The 21,313-nt window shown below is 43.1% G+C and overlaps 1 protein-coding gene across 1 annotated transcript in view; it reads left to right on the top strand.

The window, feature by feature from the left end:
• bckdhb (branched chain keto acid dehydrogenase E1 subunit beta) overlaps positions 1 to 21,313 on the top strand; it is a 57,111-nt gene that overhangs the window by 16,980 nt on the left and 18,818 nt on the right. Inside the window, exon 8 of the mRNA XM_064342473.1 lies at positions 817 to 927. Coding sequence (XP_064198543.1) covers positions 817 to 927 — 111 coding nt within the window. The remainder of the gene's footprint in view (positions 1 to 816; positions 928 to 21,313) is intronic.

Raw genomic sequence — 21,313 nt, 5'->3', positions numbered from 1 at the left:
GAGAACCTTGTCTCAAAGCAGAGAACACAATTAATTGCTTTAAAAAAAACTTCATTGTATGCATATTTATTCAGCATTTTAAAGCATAAAAACTGTTGAGTTCCTCAGATAGGGCAGTAGGTATGAGGCCTGTGTACAGAGCAGAGGCTTTTAGTCCCTGTTTCTCCATGTCTATCTTTTCTGTGAGTACTCTCGTAGCACCAAGACTCATCTGTTTCTGTTCAGCCATTACGAACAGAGCAGGCGTGCGCACATACATGCAGACACGCACGCACGCGTGTAAGAGCCACTGGAACTATAGCGGATACACAAGTCATAAATCTGAAACCAGCTGTGTCATGCTAATGATTAATTGGGGCCGTTATCTTCATAGTCAGTTGTTACTCGCCAATAAACATTTGGCGTTGCCAAACACCATATGCTATTTGTCAAAAGTGTGCTTTTTGTGGAAAGAGGAGGAAAAAATTTATTTATTTATTTTTAATTTAGTGTTTCTGTTCTTTCCTGGCCGAATGTGCATTTACTCTGATTGCCTCCATTTGTACACTGTAGGCCTTTTGTGACCTGTAAAGGCCCGAATGCTGGTTTGGTGGACTAATGTCAGCAAATGGTCATAAATGACCATTTAAAGAGGCACATTACCGATAAGAGCAGTCCTACCAATGCGCTTATCGCAAAGAATGACAGTTCGGTTGACGTAAAGTGCCTGACTTGTTTGCCGAACTTAAAAGCACAGCGAGAACTAGATAGACTGACTTGAGAGTGGTTACATAGTGTGATGACTTTTCTGGTGACCCCTTTGACCTCATCCCACAGGTCCATGTGATAAAAGAGGTTGCTGCCATGGCGCAAGAGAAACTGGGCGTGTCTTGTGAAGTTATCGACCTGCAGACCATTCTGCCCTGGGACACGGAGACTATCTGCAAGGTGATGCACGCGCACCCATGCGCACACACACACGCGCGCACTCACCTGCTAATAAAAACACAGCGTGCTTGGACACGCATATGCATGCTCACTTCAGAGGCACAGAAAGGACAATCCTTTCGTTCCCTCTCCTTGTCTCTTACTCTTCTCCCCTTTTCTCCTTCTCCCACATCATCACCGCATCCCCTCACAGGTAGAGGTGTTGCGATATGATGCTGGTGACATCACACGATTGCAGAAAGGGTTAGGGTGACTGCAGGTGGAAGTACACAGGCAATCGCAGCCCTGTGCTTTTATAAGACAGTTTGTGTTTCAAGATACTTTCCTGAACTTAAGATACTTATTTTAACTGTGATTAAAAAAACACTAACCTAACAAAAGCCTTCCTTTTATGCTGCCGGCAGTTTAAATTCAGAGATGAACCTCCAACATCTTGTCTGCATATGACATGTTGCGTCGTGACATGCATCGCAAATAGCCCTGTGACGTAGACACCGCTCTGAAGCGGCGAGCATTGCCTTTGTTTTGGAACATAGATTTTTGGAAGGCTTTCTGGAAAATGTTCAGTATGAATTTTATGCTGCCGCTTTGTTGCGTTTCTAAAAGTCTTTTTGGGGGCCGCACGTGACACAGTCAGCGCCGAAGGGCTCCCTGTTGCCAAGAAAACCTTTTAACAGACATTTTAGGCTCAAAATGAAATTGAGGTTGGAGGGTAGCAATTTAACACCCAGCCCAATTGGCATCGTTTGCATATATTATTGCCTTGGCACAAGAGCCGTGAAGCTGAGGCATTTAGTCATGCGCCATTTATTCACACAGCTTTTCGAATGCACGTGGTGGTTTAATTAAACGGGCTCTGCGGCACGGAGCTGCACGCGGCGCCGTTTGGAGTCACCTCGCCTGCTCCGTCTTCCCGGCCGTCGCTTCTCCGTTTGTTCTGTGGCTTCCATGACGAGTGAGGCAGCCGTCCAGCTTTTAAATAGTGGGAAGACGTGCTCGAGTCATGAAGCACTTCTCTTCCCGCCAGTTGTTTCCACTGCGTTATATAAGGAGATGTAAAAAATGAGCCGTTATTGGGATAACAGAAAGGAATTGTAATCAAGTAATTTGTTGTTGGGGTGAAAGATTGATTACCTGGGGCTCTGATAAGCAGGGGAGTTTATTGCTGATTGAGTGCAGTTAAGGGTTATCCTCATTGTATTCATTAAAAGCTCAAAGCTCCAGACATTTTATACACAGATGTGCGTCAGAGCTATAGTTAGAGAAAAACACTCTGATTTATTCAATCCTAGCATATGGTTTCCAAATCCATCTTCTGCAGTGTCCAGAGTTCTGTGTCTTTTGAAGCTTTAATGCGCTTTGCTGTGTGGTTTCATTCAAACAGTACTGTTCTTGTGAATGGAAAAAAAAGCTCAGGGAAATATATGATAAGAAAGTACTTTTAAACTTGTGTGTATTTTTCTTTTGCTTGGAATGTGTGATAATTGCAGCAAATTCAGTTCCTATAGTGTCTACACTGGGCTTTTATTAGTCACCCAGTAACAGAAAGCAAGTGAACGTATCAAACAAAATAAATAAATTAATAAACACCTACTTCCTTTAGGAGCCATACCTAACCCAAAACCTCCAAAACAATCTCGGCAGCTAGGTCGCTTGCTGGAACAATCAAAACACAGAACAAAAGATTGGTCTTTTTAAAGGGTCACAACACAAATTAGGTCGTCTTCCAAAACAAAGTTGTAAACAAATACAAGTTAAAGTTTCTGCCAAACAATTTTTCCCAGCAAGAGTTTCTGCTAACTCTAGAGCCTCCCTTTTATTAGGACTTAACGAGACAATTACTTTCAGATGTGGTCGGTTGTCTGGTGCTGCAGTGCTGAGGGGTGGAGGCAACAGTGGGTGAATTACTGTCCCTCTATGATAGCACCCCTAGTGGCTGTATTATACATGTGTGTGTGTATATATATATGTGTGTATGTATGGATATATATATCTATACACACAGTATATATGATGTCGGCTATCTAGTGCTTAGATTATGGCCATAGAGAGAGAAACTGTAACTGGAAAGGACAAACTTGTTCAAGATTCATACAATATTATATTGTTTCCAAGAATGCTGCCTGTTCTCCCCTTCCAAAAACATCAAAGGAATCGTCCTTGAGGCGAATAAAAGCTACGCAGGTACTCTAATCTAGGCATGCAGTCCATGGGTCCCCTCATCTCTGAAGAGACACCAGAACCGAAAGCTGGTTATGGGGTGTCGGGGTTCAGCGTGGCTACAGATCACAATAATGATCATGGTTTCCTTTTTACCATGTTACGTTGGAATGCCAATCTGCGACATTCAATTAAAATTATTAACGTCTATGTGGAACTTGTTGTTGAGGCCTGCCAGTTGGAAGTTACAACCATCACATCTGTTGTTAAAAGCAGAGATAAATTGTATTAGTCAAACACTAAGACACCTGATTCTACTTATCGATGTCTTGCTTGAAGACCATGATTAGTTAGCCAGTTGAATCAGGTGTTGTAGCCGTGGGCTAAAGAAAAAGACTGCACCCACTCTGCCCCTTTTCGTACAGGACTGATCACCCCTGAGGTTAAGTGAACATTTTAACAAGGGCATTGATTGTTGGAACTGCTGGTTTCAGAAAATATTCCCAGACAATAGTGTTTCATTATTGTGCCCTTCTTTGCAATGTTTTTCTTTGGCAAACTTGTTTATTATTCATAGTATCCATGTTCAATGGATAAAGCGGATGGAAAGAAGCAGATTAACTGGCTACTTGATACCACATTTTCCACAGTAGGACATAATTTGAGATTATCCACTCATGTCGCTCAGTATCTTGCTCATTGGTAGAACCACAGCATAATATCCGTTGACTTAAACTTGTAACATACAAGCAATTCCCGACCAGCGACTCTGAATTGGCAGCTGGTTTTTGTAATAAGGTACACTTAATATCCTTTGCCATATTGTTTAATGGTGCAGAGCACTTGCACATTTCCTCATCTTAAATTTTACTTCACTGTTTTATATGCATGATTGGAGTACGCATCACTTTGCTGCCGAAGAACCACATCAGTTACCAACAGCAGGCACTAGAGGTCATAGTTTGCCCTACTGCCTTAGAGTGTGGTATGTGGTTTTTTGTCCATGGTTTACTCTACTCAGTGTTCTGAGGGGAAACTGTGACACATTTCAAATGGAGTATTTCTCACAAAATGCTGTCTTTCAGTGGGGTTTCCATATTGGGTAAGATCATCACCATAAAGCATAAACCACCCTGTTTACCATCATATTCTTCTTTTTATTTGAATGAACACCGACAAGAACCTGTTTGTTTGTGTATTTTCAAATGGGGAGTACACTTAGAATTTTTTTGGACTGAGCTAGTTATGATGACATTAGAGAGGAAGATGTGTTAATATAGCGGAGAGTACGAGTACTGAAATTGATCTGAAACTCAGCACTGGGGCGCTCAGCATTTTTTGGTGCAATTTGGAGTATCTGCTTTTCCAGTCCACTGAGTTGTGAGTGCTGGACATACAGCTTTCATATTACCCCTTAATGCATGTCTGTTATGCATTTGTAATCTAGAGCCTGGCATTACTGTGGTCAGCACTGCCAGGAAACCCACCAAGCTTTTTAGGATTATTTCAGCACTACAGAAGCAGATGGGACCAAAAATATTTTAGAATTTTTGGAAACTTTTGCAGCAATACTTGAGAATACTTTTGCTTTGAATTTTCATTGCCTGATCCACTGTAATGGCATTCTTCATCATGAACCACACCCACTCATCACATCACTCATCTGTATAGCCCCACCCATTCTTTTAATCCCCATGTACTCATGCACTCACAGTCTGTGAACCTTGTTTACATGGTCTGATTGATCAAACCAGGCATTCATAATTCTCAGTTTATTTTAGGGCCCTTGTGCTTGGTATGTCAAACCACTGCACTTTTGCCATTGACATTTTGCATTGCAATATACATGCTTTCATTTCCCAGAAACCTTACAACTAATTCCAAGCTCTAGCACACACACACACGCACACACATACAGATTTTTCATTTGAAATCAAAATGCATGGAAGCATTAGAATAATAATCCATGGTTTACAATATTATTAGAAAATTGTGTGTGGTGTTCAGCCTTGAATAGCTTGCCTTGATTTATTGTGACTCTGTGGTTAATAAGATGTAAAGTGCATTAGCAGCTTCTGCACGCTAGTGGAAAACGGGGGTCATTTCCAGAAAATAAAGACCAATGAACTCCCAGAAATGCTGTGAGTCAGTGCTTTGTGTGCGTATGAGAGAGTTCACCGCACCGGTATGTCGTCATTAAAACACCCCTGTTAGAATGTGTCATTTTTAGAATCTTGATTTCCTACTGTAATGATCGCAGGACTGGTAATCAGCGAAGCGGGAATCTAAATATATCACACACTGCTTGTTGACAAAGGGAAGTGGCTGAGATGGCAGGAAAATATAGAAAAGCTGTGTTTTTCCGCCGTCTGGGGCCGTCCGGTGAACGCGCTAGGCGCTCATTTAGAGGATAAACAGAAATGGCTGCTTGGGTTGCCAGACCCACGGGACGATGGTACAGTGTGGAAAGTTTGCTCTGGGGTTCCGTGCAAGCTTGCGAAAAGAAATCTGATGTTTTTATCCTGAGGACCAAACGTGGCCTGGTGCCCCGAATCACACAGCCTGTCTAAAGAAAGATCCGGAACCGTGAGGCTGTTTGTTGTGTTGTGGTTACATTTGAAGGTTTGGCCCTCAAAAAAACCCTCATAAATCATATTTGTTTCTTTGTGGTTATTATTCTATCACTTGATTATTGGATAATTTATTTAAAAGAGAAAATCAATGAAATTCTCACTTTCAAAAATCTCATGGAAAGTTCTCCGTATGATCATGAGTGCTTGTCAGATCAGTGTAGTCTAGAAATTTCACTTAGGAAAACAAACTTTTTTTTTCACTTTTCATTCACATACATATGAAAGGACTTCCTGGGCAATAACTGAGCTCACCAGTGTTTTCTTTCTTCTTAATGATGTATATATATATGAATGTGTGTGTATGTACCTAGTACCTGTACCTAGTTAGGATAATGATTATGTTGGTGTATCTGGATTGTTTGCTTTATTAGTTGATTCAGTGCTAGTTGTATTAGATTGCTGAAACTTATAGGGTGAGTCTGATCGATGGTCATTGCATACATCTTACTTCACCTAGTGTTTTTGCTTCATATGAACATGCACTTTGAGTGCTCTGGATAGGCGTCTGCTAAATGCCTATAATGTAATGTAATGTAAATGTGACTTGAGGCTGTCGCCTTGTTTTGTGTTAAGGAGTCTTGCGTATCTCTCTGACCCTGTAAGCTGGTGGGAGGAAATCCCGAAGGTGAGAGGTCAGACTAAGCACAGCCCAGTCAACTGAGTTATTGCAGAGGGCATTACCTGCTTGCATGTGTGCGTGCATGCTTGCATACGTGTGATGCAAAAGACAAGTAACATTTGGTGAAAGACATGAGCAGCCTCACTTCACACTTCCCTGTGAAATTCACTGATAATTAGGGATGCAGAGAACTGGTTGTCTTATTATTATTATTATTATTATTAGCCTGGTTCAGAAGTGATCTCAATAGGTTTGTATTGTATTTACTGTTTCTACAAATGTCTACTATCTGGGCCCAGACCAGCCTGCTTTAGATCCATTCCAAGACTCCATTCCGAGCTTTACCAGTAGATCACCAGTTCAGTCAGTCATGGAAGTGTTTTTTGTGAGGAAAGTTTGAAGATGGCATACTCTCAGCGAGTAGTCGGGATGGCTCAAAACCAGGAAGAGGGATTCTTTGTTTCCATGCAAGGTTTACCTTCATAAGCCCTTCAGGCCCCTCAGCCATTCCTGTGGACGCTACACCAGTGGCGCTCCTCCAGAGCAAATGCCTGAGGTTCTGCCGGGGGTTCCGTCACAGTTGGTAAAGCTCCATTACAGTGCTGGTGTGCATTCTGCGGTCTGTTATGATCTTCTCGTGTTGTTATGATTCCCGTGTTGCTCTCGCAGCATTGTACATTGGCCTTAATCGGGTACTTGGTGTTCAGAGGTGGACATTAGGAGGTTTGGGCTGATTTGGACTTTTGATTGTTGGTTTGGCTTAATAGTATGATTATTTTTTTTATCCTTGTGTATTTGGCCGTAATTATGGGTTGTTTTAGACCCTATGTCCCTGTTTGGTGGTGAGGCTAGTTTTATACCCGTTTCCATCTTTATGTGGGCTAAGTATGGAGATGATTTTGACCCAGTGTGTATCTATGCTGTATGTATGGGTAAAGTATGTGGTTAGTTTAGTAAGTATGCCCCTGGTTATTCACAGGTTCCGTTTTTTTTCTTTCTGAACGCGTCTTTGCTGTACAACGCAAGGCTCAGGCATGTTTCACTGTTGCCTATTAATCTTCAACGTTTAACTTGGACCTAGTGAAATCATATCCCTGTGTTCTCTGCTCACAGTCGTGATTTGGCGGCTTGTTCTTGTATGAGCCCCACACGCCATGTGCGCACCATGCCCACCGCAGGGCCCTCACCACAGACGCAGCTCTGCTGATGAAACGGGAGGACAGCTCAGATGAAAACAGAGTAGAGGGCCCGCCGCTCCCCAAGGCTCTGTCAGAGAATTCACTGGGCAGCGACTCTCTGCCACAGAATGTATCACTACTCCGTTCATTAAGATAGTTAATTGCTTTATATTTACTGTCAGAATATTATGTAATGAAAGTGCTGTTAATTTTACTTGGTTGCACTTCAAAATGCTAGGACCACCAACAAAAATGTCATTACTGAGGAAAGAGCATACATCGCTATTGATGTCACAAGATTGCTGGAGACATACAGTAGCTGCCAGAATGGTGACTGGCTTGTGTTTTTTTTTCTCTCTTTTTCTTTCTCCTTAAAGACCCCAGATTGAGAGAATTCTGGGTGAAACAGTGCAGATATGCGTGGTTTGGAACTTGTTTACCATCAGCAGCCAGCACAGATGAAACGGTAGCTCATCTGCACTGCTCCCACACTGCTTTTCAATGCTGAAATTATAAATATGTCAATTGCACCAGGACAATTATCTGTGGTTGCACAAGTGCTTTCAGTTTTAATTTCCAGGGTGCACCATTTATATAGCCAAAACTATTTCACTAACTATTTTGAGTCCTGTCCTTGATCCTAGGATTAGAAACACTGCTGTAAGTATTTTCTGGGAACCAGTTAATTTATGTAACTTTCTTTATTGTAGGACACTTCATTGCTTTTCAGTTATGCACCCTAGCATAGGTGCTGTTCATGATAATTACTGCACAATTCTGTGTTAGTATTATTTTTTTGTATAGTTGGGAAATTAGTCATGAACATTGTGTACACTATTACTGCTGTATGACTACTATTCTTTAGTGGATGAAAATAATCTCTAGCGATGTGAAAGTCAGTACCTAATGCAAGACTGTAGTGCCTCTAAGTGCGTTTGAGTTTGGGGGCCTGGTCTGAAAGATTGGTGGACAGATGATGGGCTGCAAAAAGCATTGCAGTTTGATTGGTTGGAATGGTAAATGTGCCGATTGCACATGATGGTTCAGATAAAGTCCGTAAGTGGTTTGTGAGACTTTATTTGGTCATCACACTTGATCAGCATCATTTTTTAAACCACTTAAGTACAGGAAGAAAAGTTTACTGCAGGTTTCAGTTCCTCAGTCTCTAGGTCCGTACTTCACACATTCACACTGAATCATGCACACTCTGAGAATCGTGAACGTGAATTGTTTGCTCAAGCTGTTGTGCTGTTGTGTGGGCTCCAGGCCTGCAGGCTGAACGATGAGTCCTTGAACTTGAACCTGGGATCCGACTTTGGTCAAAAGAATTCTGGGCTAACACGATGGGGTTTGCAATGCGAGGGTCATGTGTTTGAATCCCACCCTCAACTTGGCTACTGTCCCATGAAGCTTAGGCTCCTGTAGATGTAGCTACAGTGAAAAAAAAGTCTACTCACCCTTATTGAGATGGCAGGTGTTTGTGAAGTAAAGCCTGAAATCAAGGTAAATCATGTCAGACCCTTTTCCACCTTTAATGTGACCTTGCAACCAGCAAAATTTAAGCAAAAAATAAATAGATAATCTTTAGGAACAAGAATTGATAATAATAAAACTGCAATACAATGGTTGCATAAGTGCACATGCCTGTTAACTAATTCTTTGTGGAAGCACCTTTTACTTTTATTACAACAGAAGGTCTTTTTGAATAAGTCTCTATCAACTTTGCCCACCTGAACTTCGTAATTTTGTCCCACTGTTCCTTACAAAAAAGTTCATGCTCCATCAAATTGTGGGTGGATCTCCTGTGCACTGCCCTCTTTAGGCCATTCCACAGGTTTTCTATGGGATTGAGGTCTGGGATCTGACTGGGCCATTCAAACACTTTTATTTTCCTTTTTCTGAAGCCATTCCTTGGTTGACTTGGATGTGTGCTTTGGATTGTTTTCATGTTGGAAGCTCAAATTCTTCTATATCTTCAGCTTCCTGACAGAGGCCAGGAGGTTTCATGCCAAAATATCTTGATATTTGGAGCTATTCATTATCCCTTCTACCCTGACTAGAGACCCTGTCCTAGATGAAGAGAAGCAGCCCTAAAGCATGATGCTGCTATCACCATGCTTCACACCAGGTATGGTGTCCTTTGGGTGATCACCTGTGTTGCCTTTTTGCGGCAAACATATCTTTCAAACTTAAGGCCAAAAAGTTCAACCTGGGTCTCATCTCTTGATCACAAGACTTGTTCCCATATGGATTGGGGTGTCTGAATGTATTTTTTATTTTTTGCAAAATTTTGACTGGCTTTGATATTCTTTTTTTGTGAGAAATGGCTCCCGTCTTGCCACCCTACCCCATTGCACAGACATTGTGCAGAATACAGGAGATTGTTGTCACACGTAGGGAGTGGCCAGTTCCTGCCAGAAATTCCTGACGCTCCTTTAAGGTTGTCGTAGGCCTCTTGGTAGACTCCTTGATAAGTTTTCTCCTTGTCATCAAGTTTGGAGGGACGTCCTGGTCTTGCCAATGTTCGTGTGGTGCCACATTTTCTCCACATACTGATGATGGTCTTCACAGTGTTCCATGGGAAATCTAAAGCCTTTGAAATTCTTGATCAGTACATTTCAACAATGAGATCCAATTGATATTTTGTAAGCTCCTTGCAGGCCATGGCTATCCCGGTAAGATGCAACCAAGAAAACTTTCCTTTGGACATGATATTGAATGTGATTTGTTAACACAGCTACAGCTCACATTATACATCCCCCCCATAAAAGGGTGTGCTGGCTTATACATGTAGGTATAAGGTTTCTTTTCTTTTTTTTTTAAGAATTATTTTCCTTAGAAATAATCTTTTTGATTTTTATTTGAACTTTGTTGGTTGCAAGGTCACATTAAAGGTTGAAAAAGGTCTGACATGATTCACCTTGATTTCAGGCTTTACATCACAAAAACCTGCAATTTCAGTTAGGGTGTGTAGACTTGCAATGGGCACCTAAATGCATGCCTTCTGGGACTGCACAGATGTTTCAAGTTTCTGGACCCAACTTCTGTTATGCAGAAATATATTTCATGCACAGCTTCGACAATTAAGCTGTATAAAAACAACAGTTAACAAAAACAAGAAATGCAGCTATGTAGTTGCCCAGCCAGAGACCTGCTCCAGGTTCAGTAAAACCGCAAGTTTAGACACCCATTTGTGTTCACCTGTTTTAACTTAATTGTAATCATAATAGTACATACGCCCAACTTTAGTATGTCGACCTATTCCAGGAACAGTTGAGCCTCTTCCATGTAGACAGCCAATTATGCACTTTTGTTCCTGAACAATGGAAGATGTGAGCACATTGGGATGAAGGTGACCTCATTAAAAAGAGTAATCTTTTCCTATTTAATTATTGTCCTTTTCCAATAGTTTTTTTTTGTTGTAAATATACTGTTTTGATGTTATGCAGTCATGCTCATGACAGTTGTTAGAATCTATGATTTAATGAACACGCCATAAATGTTCTGTCTATTGGAAGTGTCACCTCCTGGCCTCAGCTCCCATTTAAAACGTTTCATAGTCCTGGGCCTTTCGCCTCATGGTGATGCAAGGCTTTTGGCTTAGACTGGTAATAAATGAGGAGGTCCTCTGAGGCATTAGCATGTACTTGTGTGTGCGTGCGTGTGTGTAAACAGCCTCTGTTTGTTGGAGGTAATGAAGATGCGTCAATTGACAAAGAAGGGCAGCAGATGCTGTTTTCTTATGGTGCCTGCTAGCTCTATTCCACACAGGAGTGGTTCCTGGGTGGGTTGGGGTGAGGTGGAGGATATTATGCATGCCATTTCAATCACAGGCTTAAGGGTACCCCTATGGTGAGGTCCACCTTATTAAAGGGCCACCTTAAAAAACACCAGAAGCAAAAGCCATTTTCGCGCTTGTATTTCTTTCCGTTCACTGTGTCCAGGGTTAGGTACACACTGAAGCAAAGCGCGTTGAGACTAGCGAGTTGGCGGTGCTGCGGTACAGCAAGCAGTCATATTACAGCCACTCAGGATGCCAGTATTCCCCAAAGCTCCGCATTTGCGGCCTCTAATTGGATAAAGTGCTAGCTGGCATAAATCAGAAGAATAATGGAAACCTTGTGGGGAAACTGAAAGGATGAATAATCCGACACTCCTTATATCGTCATGCATGGGCTGTGGCTTTGCTTATCACGCTGTTTCATTGATATGAAAATTTACTGCTCATTCATTGCATTGTGGAAAATAATAAGGACAGAGATTTAAGGGCCCTAAACATGTGCTTTGCCCTTCTGAGTGAATGTGTACGTAGTGATCATACACCAATTCTACATCAAGAGGGTTCAGAAAAGAACTTGTATGACCAAAAACCACATTACATTCACTTTGATACAAAATGTTCTTTTCTTTAAAAACACATTTTTGGTAATATTTAATAATAAAGTTTTTTTTATTCTTTATGTAACTGTCTTGCTCAGCCAACTTCAATAGAAAACGTGTAATCATGTCGTTTGGCTTACTCATCTGCAGGGAAGATGAGGCCCCCTAGCCCATCCAAAGTGGACCTTGTGGCTGTTTTTGGGTTTTTTATTTGTTTATTTTGGGGGGTTTATTTATTTATTTATTTTATTTGTTTTCATACATGAGCAGCATTGCCTGGCCCTCCATCAGCTCATGCGCTAGCCATGGCATGGTGGTGCGAAACACCATTCTCTCACCACTCTGGAATCCCTTGCGGTTAGGGCTCGTTTCTCAATGAGCTCATTTTTCAGCCAGCACTCCAAATGTCACAGGGGCAACGCGGGTCGAGCCCAAGGGCTGTAGTATCACCGCTGTGCCTTGACCTGGGATTTGAACCGGCAAATCCACAGTCTCTAAAGTCCAGAACCATAAACCTTGCTGGTTTTGGTGCTCTCCAAGACCGTAGTTGATTCGTGCTGTAGGACGTAGATTAAGTGGCATTTCTGGGTCCCTTTAAAGGAAAGTTTTAGGACTGTCCTGAATCCCTGGACATTTGGCATGAGTTTTTTAACTTTCAAGGGCCCACTTATTTTGTATTGAATTATATCTGTTCAGAAATGAAATATGTTTTTTTGCCAATTATGGTAAATGGTAAATGAACTGCATTTATATAGCTCTTTTATCTATATATTTATATATCCAAAACGCTTTACAATTGTTTTTCTAAATTAAATTTTTTATCTGTATTTACAATATGAGCTATCCCATAAGAACAATTTCATGAAACTTTTATCTCAACTTTGACTTCCAGTAGTATAAAATCTTTATTAGTCAGTTAGTGCCCGTGTGCATATGTGTGTGTGTCCTCCTGAGGGGGTGCATATGTTTGTACAAATTTAGCTTTTTCATTCTGTTTCAAGTTTTTCTTGACACTATTCAGCAAAAGAAGTAGATTGCCAAACACCATTTTTTCATAAACGGGGACTTTTGAAAAAGGACTTTTGAGGTGGGTGTTTCAAGGAACCCTTTAGGAAATAGTTTTCTGTGAAGCTCTAGGAGCTGTCTGTCTGCGCACAGGTGGGACGTCTCCTCTGAGTCGAGATGCTGTAGAAACAGTTTATGGCAAAGTGATTTCCATGTTCTGGTTCTTAGGCAACACAACATGGCACTCTCATAAAATAAAGCCTAAAAGTCATTATCCAATAGAGACAAGCAGAAATGTCAGCCTTCTAAATCACCGTGTCACTGATGGTAATATTAACGTTTTTTGGGATTAACCTTTTCTGCACTTTCTCTGTGGAAAGTATGATTGTGAAGTGTAATTGCACTGTGTGAAATATGAGCTCTCGTGTCATGATGACGAATTCTGTCATTAACCCCGTCCTGTCCTTAGAGCATCCAGACATGCAACAAAGGGGCTTTTCCGGCAGGTCCTGCTTCAAGAGGGGAAACCAGAGCCATCTTGCTCATATGCCAAGTGTAGGGGACTGAAAAAGTCAAAACCGTGTGAATGTGCTCCAGACGCAGGGGCATTGGGCGGACACAGGGAATCTGCTGGAACACGACACCAGACCTCTCGACACCACGCATCACATTTACTTAATTAATCATTTAATCTCTCCATTAAGTGCTTTCAGGTGCAGACGTGACCGGCAGAGCGAGTGAACATGTGGGTGTGGGGCGCGGAGTGAGTGAAAGGGAGGAAGGAAGGGGGGAGTGAGGTGTCGGGGGTTGGAGGCAGAAGGGTTGCATTAGCTGCAGGTCACCACTCGGTCAGCAAATCAAACTGCCAGGAGGTGCAGCGTCCAATTTAGGCCTCCAGAGAGAAGTCCATCTGTAAGCGATAAAGATGTGTGTTTGGCAAGGTAATGCAAACAAATGAAAAAATATGATGATCAAAGTTTTGCTCAAGCTTTGTGCTCCATGTGTCTCCTCTTGGTAAAGTGGTGTATTGCTGATTGACAGTTGTATGGAAAGGTGAAATTGGAGGACAGGTACTGAGTCAAGCGGCCAACAATACTGCTGTGTTCTTATACCCTTGAAGCTTTCCAAATGTAGCGTAGCTGTAGAAGAAAAATAACTACAAAAAAAACTTTTACGACAGCATTTGGTATGTTTCTTATCACCATGTGTGTGCCTATTCATGGCATGCCATTTCCGTTCTGAAGTAATAAAGCACAGAAATGCTTTAGAACTTTTTAACAATGTAAGCTTTCTCGTCTGTCTCTGTCTGTTTTGATTAGGACTGTTAAAGTTAATGCATTAATTCAAAAGCCTTGACTCTTAATTTACAGTGCACTCAAGGCATTTCCCATAATTCCGATTTCCACAAAGATGACCCTACAAGTGTCTCCTTTGACGAATAATGATGGAGATAATCAGCGCTTTTTGAATAGTGTGCCATATGTTGATGTAAGAGGTGGACAAATCATAAATCCATGTGCTTGTCCTCTGAACTGGCGAGCAATCATAAATGGTAAATGCGTATGTCTACCAATTGTACAGGAAAAGCTTTCAAAATATATCCTTTATCCCATCTTTTATTTGTTCAGCATTGTAATCATTCTAAGAATGTAGAGGCAGTTTATTTTCTAAAATCATACATATGAGTTAGAAGAAATGAGATGGCTATTCACTGTCAAGAAAATTCCATCACAAATTTAGCTCATACTTTCTGCTTCACAGATGTATTTTCTCCTGAGCCCTTTACCAGAAAACAAAAAGAAATTTTAATTAACATTCTTGCTGTGGCTTCTCTGCACTGTTCGCAATATGTGACTGGAGGTATCTCAGAGAGGTCAGCTGGCTCTTGAGTTACCAAGAGTATATAAAGATAAACGGACGTATATGGCAATGCAGTCTGCTAAGCTGATTGTTGTCACAAGAGCAATTCCACCAACCATTGGCAAGATGGACACATACTGTAGACAAGTTGGCTAGATAACATTATATTGAAAGGTACAGGTTTGGAGAATTAGTACTAAGTAACCTTTAATTTGGTTTCTGAAATCCTGATCTTTCGATATTATCATAAATACACCCATCTTATATCTAGCAAGCATCAGCTAAGCTATTCCTATTTGTCCAGGCAAATAGCACATTATATAGTGAGGTGTTTCTTCAATATTGTTTCACTTGCCTTAATTCTATGATGATAATTTCATGGCCGTAGCCAGCTTTGTGTAATTCTAGCTTGTTTTACTCACAACATTCATGGAGGCATATATAGGCGTACATGGTTGTGTTATGTTATTGTCTCCAGGTGTTCTTGCACATCATTGTATGAGTGAAAGATAGGATAAAAGTGGACCTCTGGACTTTGAAAGTGGACCACCGGCTGTAGTATATGGGGCCAGGGGGTGGTGTTTGAACTTCGTAGGCTACGTCAAGAGAGATGGTCACATTGCAGGTACAGACCGTTGCTGGCCTGTCTGAGCTAACGTTAGTTAAGGAAAATTTCCGAAATTCTAGCTGTGCTTTCCTGTCAAAATGCTGATCTGTGCTTTAGCACTAAGGAATTGCCACCTGCATATTTGATCAAGGGAGAACCAACACAGCATCACCCAATAGAAATGACTAGTAATCTCTGACAGAGTTTTTTTTTGGCAAACTTTGTTCTTCCAAGAAAATTTAATAGTAGTCCCATAGACTGAACTTTGATGCATCACAGTATGGTTGTCCTGGTCAGAAAATTTGTCCTGTGCATCCAGGCTCAGTAGAAAGAACAAGCGAAGCAGCTGTGACTACTAAATTGAGTATTGGCCAGTGTCAGTTAGAGAGCTTACATTTGGCATTGTTCTGATTTTGGCTAAGATGCTAGTACACAATGAACCTTGTTCCTGTATTTTTTTGGCTTTGAATATTCCATGTTTTTCTTCAGTTGAAAACTTTAATTCTGGTTCCATTTAAAAAAACTTGATTAACCACAGCAAACTCTGCATTAAGCCAGTTATTTTTACTTAATTGTTTAACAGCTCTAGTTTTAATATACAAACTGTATGTACACATACACACACACACACTCTCTCACACTCGCACTCATACACAAGCATGTTGCAGCTGTTTGAATGGTTTCTTCATTAGCTGTGTCTCTCCTCCTTGAGCGTTGCAGGCCTGTATTAGTGAATGTATTGGTCAGGTTGTGATCAGGATGAGAACTTTGAGTCACCTCAGCAGGCGGTCACCCCCTGTCTGTGTGTGTGTCTATCTCCCTGTCAACCAGAGTTTGAAAAGTTACAGATTTATTTGGATTAAATGATAGGCCTTCTTGGAGGAGTGATGAGATTTTGTAGTTGTCACAGTTTGCCTAAAGGGTGATGGAGGGAGGGACTCGGCCCCTTATTATACTTTTTTTTTTCTTTCATTTTTTGGGTGAAGGGTGGAACCGTGTCCAGCTCTGGCCCTAAATAAACAGCAGGCACGTTACTCTGAGGCCTGTGGGAGAAAGCTGCCAGTCACAAGGTTTCTGCTGACAGAGGAGCGCAGTGGCATTGGGCCCTGTAAGCAGTCAGGGGGAAATGGCAGCAGAAGAAAGGCTGGAGGCCGGGTTTTATCCCTCTCAATATTTATCACTAAAACCAACGTATGCAATTACTGCGTTAACACCAGTCACACGGGGGTGTGGTATATGGGGGGAGAGCTCATGTGCGCTCGTTAGCTTAAACATGGCGCTGTGCTTTCCACAGCTATAATATTTTTGGTCTCCGTATCGGTGGAAAATTACGGGGTGGCCTCTCAGAGCTGGTCCAGCTTTCCTCTTTGCAGTGGGCGCGAGTGCAAGCGCGAGCGTAATCCGAACCCTGCCTGGAGAGTGTGGAGGCAGGGCAACCGCCGACCTAGAGCGACCGCTACAGGCCACGCCTCCCGCTCCCTGCTACTTATGCTGTAACACAATCTACAGACACTTGCACTTACTTTACAATTATAAAACCTGTTTACATTAAAGTTACCAAAGGAAAATTATATATTTTTATGGACATAAAAAAGAATTGGCTTTTTATCAAGCCAATATTCAACAGTTTTGAAAATATAATAATATTATTAATAATAAGTGACTGTGGTTGCTGCTAGCTGTGATTCTGTCCTGTATGTGAACTGGCCTATATGCACTCAGCTGTTAGAATGTGCTTGCTACGCATGCTGTTGTGCAGGTGTAGCGTGATGCAGATGGTTGTGGTGCACACGTGCTGCGCACACTCACAGCTGGCCTGCGATCAGTGCGGATTATGCAGAAATGACAGGCGTGCTAATGCTCAAAGGCTGTGATCTCCTCCCTGCTGCAGGAGACCTGCAGGGCTGTGAGTATGAGTGTGTGTGTGTGCGTGCATGCATGTCTGTGTGTGTAGGAGCACGTGTGTGTACGAATGAGCGTGCGAGCTTGCTTGCTTGAGTCTGTGTGTATGAGTGTGTGTGTGTGTGTCTGTGTGTACTTGAGTCTGTGCGTGTGTGTATGAGATTGTGCGTGTGTCTGTGTGTGTGTGTGGGGGGGGGTGCATGTGTGCGCGCGTGCGTGGGTGCGTGCATTTTAGTGGGCAAGCTTGAGTTTGTGTGTGTGTGTATGAGTGTGTGTGTGTGGGCATGTGTGCTTACATGTGAGCGTGTATGCTTGAGTCTGTTCATGCGTGTGTGTGTGTGGACGCGTGTATGCATTCAAGAGTGAGGGCGTGCATGTGCACACAGGCCATGTGCATGAGCATAAAAGCAGATGACAAAAGAGAGAGCCATAGCACAGGAGGCTCAGCTGCCAGCACAATTCTTTGGCTTGACTGGTGAGATTGCTGACATTCCATTACTGTGTCACCGGTTGGAAGGAGAGCCAGGGCTTACGTTTGCTGAATTCATCAAATCGTCAAGGGTGCATTAAAAACAACAAACTCTGCTGAACAAGTGGCCCCTTTATTCGTTTGAGGAGAAAAAAAGGCTCTTTTCCATATTTTTCCGAAGTTGGAGGAAGGAAGGTGACATGCGGTAGTCTTACTCTGCTCGGTATTTTTAACTAAACAAAGAGGGAAATCCAGTGGTCGAGGCACAACTTGCCCAATGCAAACTCTTTTTGTTCCCTAGAACTGAAACACCAATAAAATAAGGTCAGAGTGATTTGGAAATATAACTAAACTGATTTCAGATTTGCAGCAGGCTCCTCCCATCCTTTTTGTGATTAATGTCTGAGGAGATCTGCCATTAAAACAGATGCGTGTGTGTGCGCATCTGTATGTATGTGTGTGCGTGAATGTGTGTGCGTGTGTGCGTGCGCGTCCGTTCGTCCTGTGTCCTGACCTCCACTCCCTTTGTCACTAATGCGTAGGCGGTGGTGAGACGCCACTGGTACGCTGTCCCGGTGATTTTGGCCAGAGCTCCATGCATAATTGCAAGTTAGCATGGTGGACTCGCGTCTGAGTCACAGGGCAGGAACCCAGGGTTAACAGCTTCCTGCGATGTCGTGATCACTGCTCCCGCTCGCCCAGATCCGCACCCCTGGGAATCCGGTCGGGACGCACAGACGCAGAAATCCATCTGCTCCGCAGAAAGGAAGGAGTCAGCCAGGACAGGCGGAGAACTCTGAACACGGCACTGACTCATACACTTTCACCAGCTCCACTGCACTCCTAAAATTTCACTCCACGTCAGACAGACACAGTGAAATGTTTCACTGCATGCTCGATGTGCACCGTAAGGTAAACCACTTTCACACAGCTCCTAATGTCCCTAGTTTTTCTCCGCACCGGACACACACAGTAAAGTAAACCAGTACGTTCATCTTCTCTGCACATTGTATAAGGCTGTTAAGGTAAGCCAGTTGCACTATATCTATGCCTAGTAAGGTACACCTGAATCCATATATACACCAAAACCAGTTTCTCTCCACGGAAAACAAAACTTGCAGGAGTTTCATGGCATAACAAGTGGGTGGCCATCTGTAGCTGGTTTTGGGTTTATGTGTGGATGCCTCCCCACTGGCGTTAGATGTTAGTGAAAAAGTGTTACATGGTTTAATTGCAATGAATTCAGTTTAATGTGACTTTCTGGGGATGTTTTTAGTTATTTGTGTCTCTGTCGAGTCTCCTCCCCCTGGTGTGTGGCCTGTCGTCTCTGAAGGATGCTTGTGTACGCAGTGATTTATCCTGCCTCCCGTTCCTCGTTCGGCCCGCCCCTCGCTAATTGCTTCTGCCCTGCCGCTTTTTGATGAGCAGACCGAAGAATTTGAGCTGCACAGGGTGGCCATTTGTCAGCCGGTCACGTGATTTACATGAGTTACGACCCCTGCGGTCGGCCTTCCATTACAGGGCTGCGAACGCGCGAAGACAATCGCCGCCCTCAGATCCGTCTCGTCTGTCGTTGGGATTTAAATTCTGGCTTCCTGTCGCGTTTGATGGATGGGCCTGTGGATTAGCTTTTAGATCTGTATGTTTTCACAAACGAGCGCTTCGGAACAGCGGTTTGCTTTTACTGCGCGCAGTACAGGCAGAGCTTTCATTAAGGCTGTGCTTGGTAAACAGTCATGAACGACTGTGTGTTTAGTGTGATATACTGTGTGTGTGTGTGTGTGCGCACACCCGTTTATAATGGAGCTATATAGAGTGATTTAGCCATAGAGGGATCCGTTTTACCAGTGTTTCAAAATGTTTGCATCCGTGAGGGCTGGCCTTAGGCCCTTGACAGCTGTTGAAGTGTGCAAGAACTCCAAATACCAGTAGACAATTTCACCCAAAATGTGTTCTTTCAACTGTAACTAATACTAACCGGGAAAAGAGTCCTTGGCATCCAGCTTCTCTGTGTTTTCTCTTTCTCGGTCTGTCTGACTATCTGTCTGTCTGTGGGCATGTGCATACGTCTGTTTGCCTCTGTGAGTGTTTATTGGTTTTGTGTTGTCTGTCCTTACCATTTGCATGTCATGTTTTGTTTAGTCTCCATCATGTTGTGTCTGTAGGTGTGTGCACCGCTGTCTATCTTTTGTCTGTGCTGGGCAGTGTGTGTCATGTTTGGATGTGTGTCTCACTGTGTGTTTGTTGTCTGCCCAGGCAGTGTGTTTGCTTGAGTCTAATTGTGTATGCAAGTGCGCGCGCATGAATACAGCCATCTATGTATGTCCACTGTGACCTGTAGAGCCAGGGTCCGGCAGTAGGTCTGAGTGGAGCCGTGTGTGGGTGTGGCCGTGGGCGGAGTTGTGGACGGTAGATGAGAGGGCAGCGGTGCTGGCTATACTGGGTGTGCGTGGGAACATCACTAAACATGCCATTCTGCTCACCAAGTGGCAAGAGGTAATGACAGCCCTGCACAGAGTCCTAAACTGAGGCCATCACTGCGGCTGCCCCAGTTCAAACCCTGACCTGCAGGAGGTTGGGAGAGGGACAGAGAGCCAACACTGTAGCCCCCTCCTTCAAATCCTTCACTCTGAGACAGTCATGTCACAGTCCAGGGAACCAGTGATGGAGGGCAGCGCATTTCCACAAGGTTATTTTTGAGGAACATCATCTGTCAGACATATAGCAAGTAGCTATTGTACCAGTAGACAGTGAAGTGAGACAGAAAAGCTGCAGGCTTTGCTTTGCTTGGATTCCACCCTGAAGCACATCTGCTTGTTGCTATTAGTGTGTGCCTTTTTTTAATTGAAGGCATGTGATTTGTCTTCAGTGGATTTTTTGTGGCACTGACTTCATGCACTCATGCATGCCTTCACCACTGTCTGTGTGGCAACTTTACATTATGATTTTGTGCTCAAGTCTGCCACATTAAAGTCTCGCTCTGAAGGGTAAATGAAGAGGCTTGTGTTGGACTCAGGAAAACTGTCCTGCCACACATCGAGTCCGGAACCTTCTTCACTGAGAATTCCTATCCTCCATTCCGGAACCTTCGGGGATGAGAGCCAGACCACAATTAGTACATGTCAGAGAAGCGCCGCCAGTTGTCTTCTGATGGTGGGAAGCATTCAGCAGTGTGTGTGTATATGTGTGTGTACGTGAACGAGTGTGCATGCTTGTTTGTGTGTGTGTGTGTGTGTGTGTGCACACATGCCCTTGCACGCTTGCCTGCCTGTCTGTTTTCCCTCTTCATGCTGTCTGCCTGTCTGTGTCTGAGAGATGCAGGGGAGAGGAGCAGATTATTTCCCTGTGTAAAGGAGAGTGTCAGCACAGAGCACAGGATCTGCAGAGGAGTGTCTGGGGTTCTGTAGAGCTGTGCCCTTTTGATAAGCTATTGCCCTCAGGCCTGTCAGCCTCACCTTCCTCTCCCTCTCTTTCACTGTCTCCTTTTTTCGCTCTCCCCTCTTTCCTGTCTCCTTTTCTGTCTGCTTGCTTCTGCACACCCTCAGAGCAGAGATGAGCAACGTGGCGTAATTT

The sequence above is a fragment of the Anguilla rostrata genome, chromosome 1, assembly GCF_018555375.3.
Source record: "Anguilla rostrata isolate EN2019 chromosome 1, ASM1855537v3, whole genome shotgun sequence".
In the NCBI taxonomy this organism is placed as follows: Eukaryota; Metazoa; Chordata; class Actinopteri; order Anguilliformes; family Anguillidae; genus Anguilla; species Anguilla rostrata.
This window is presented reverse-complemented; position numbering and strand designations above follow the sequence as displayed.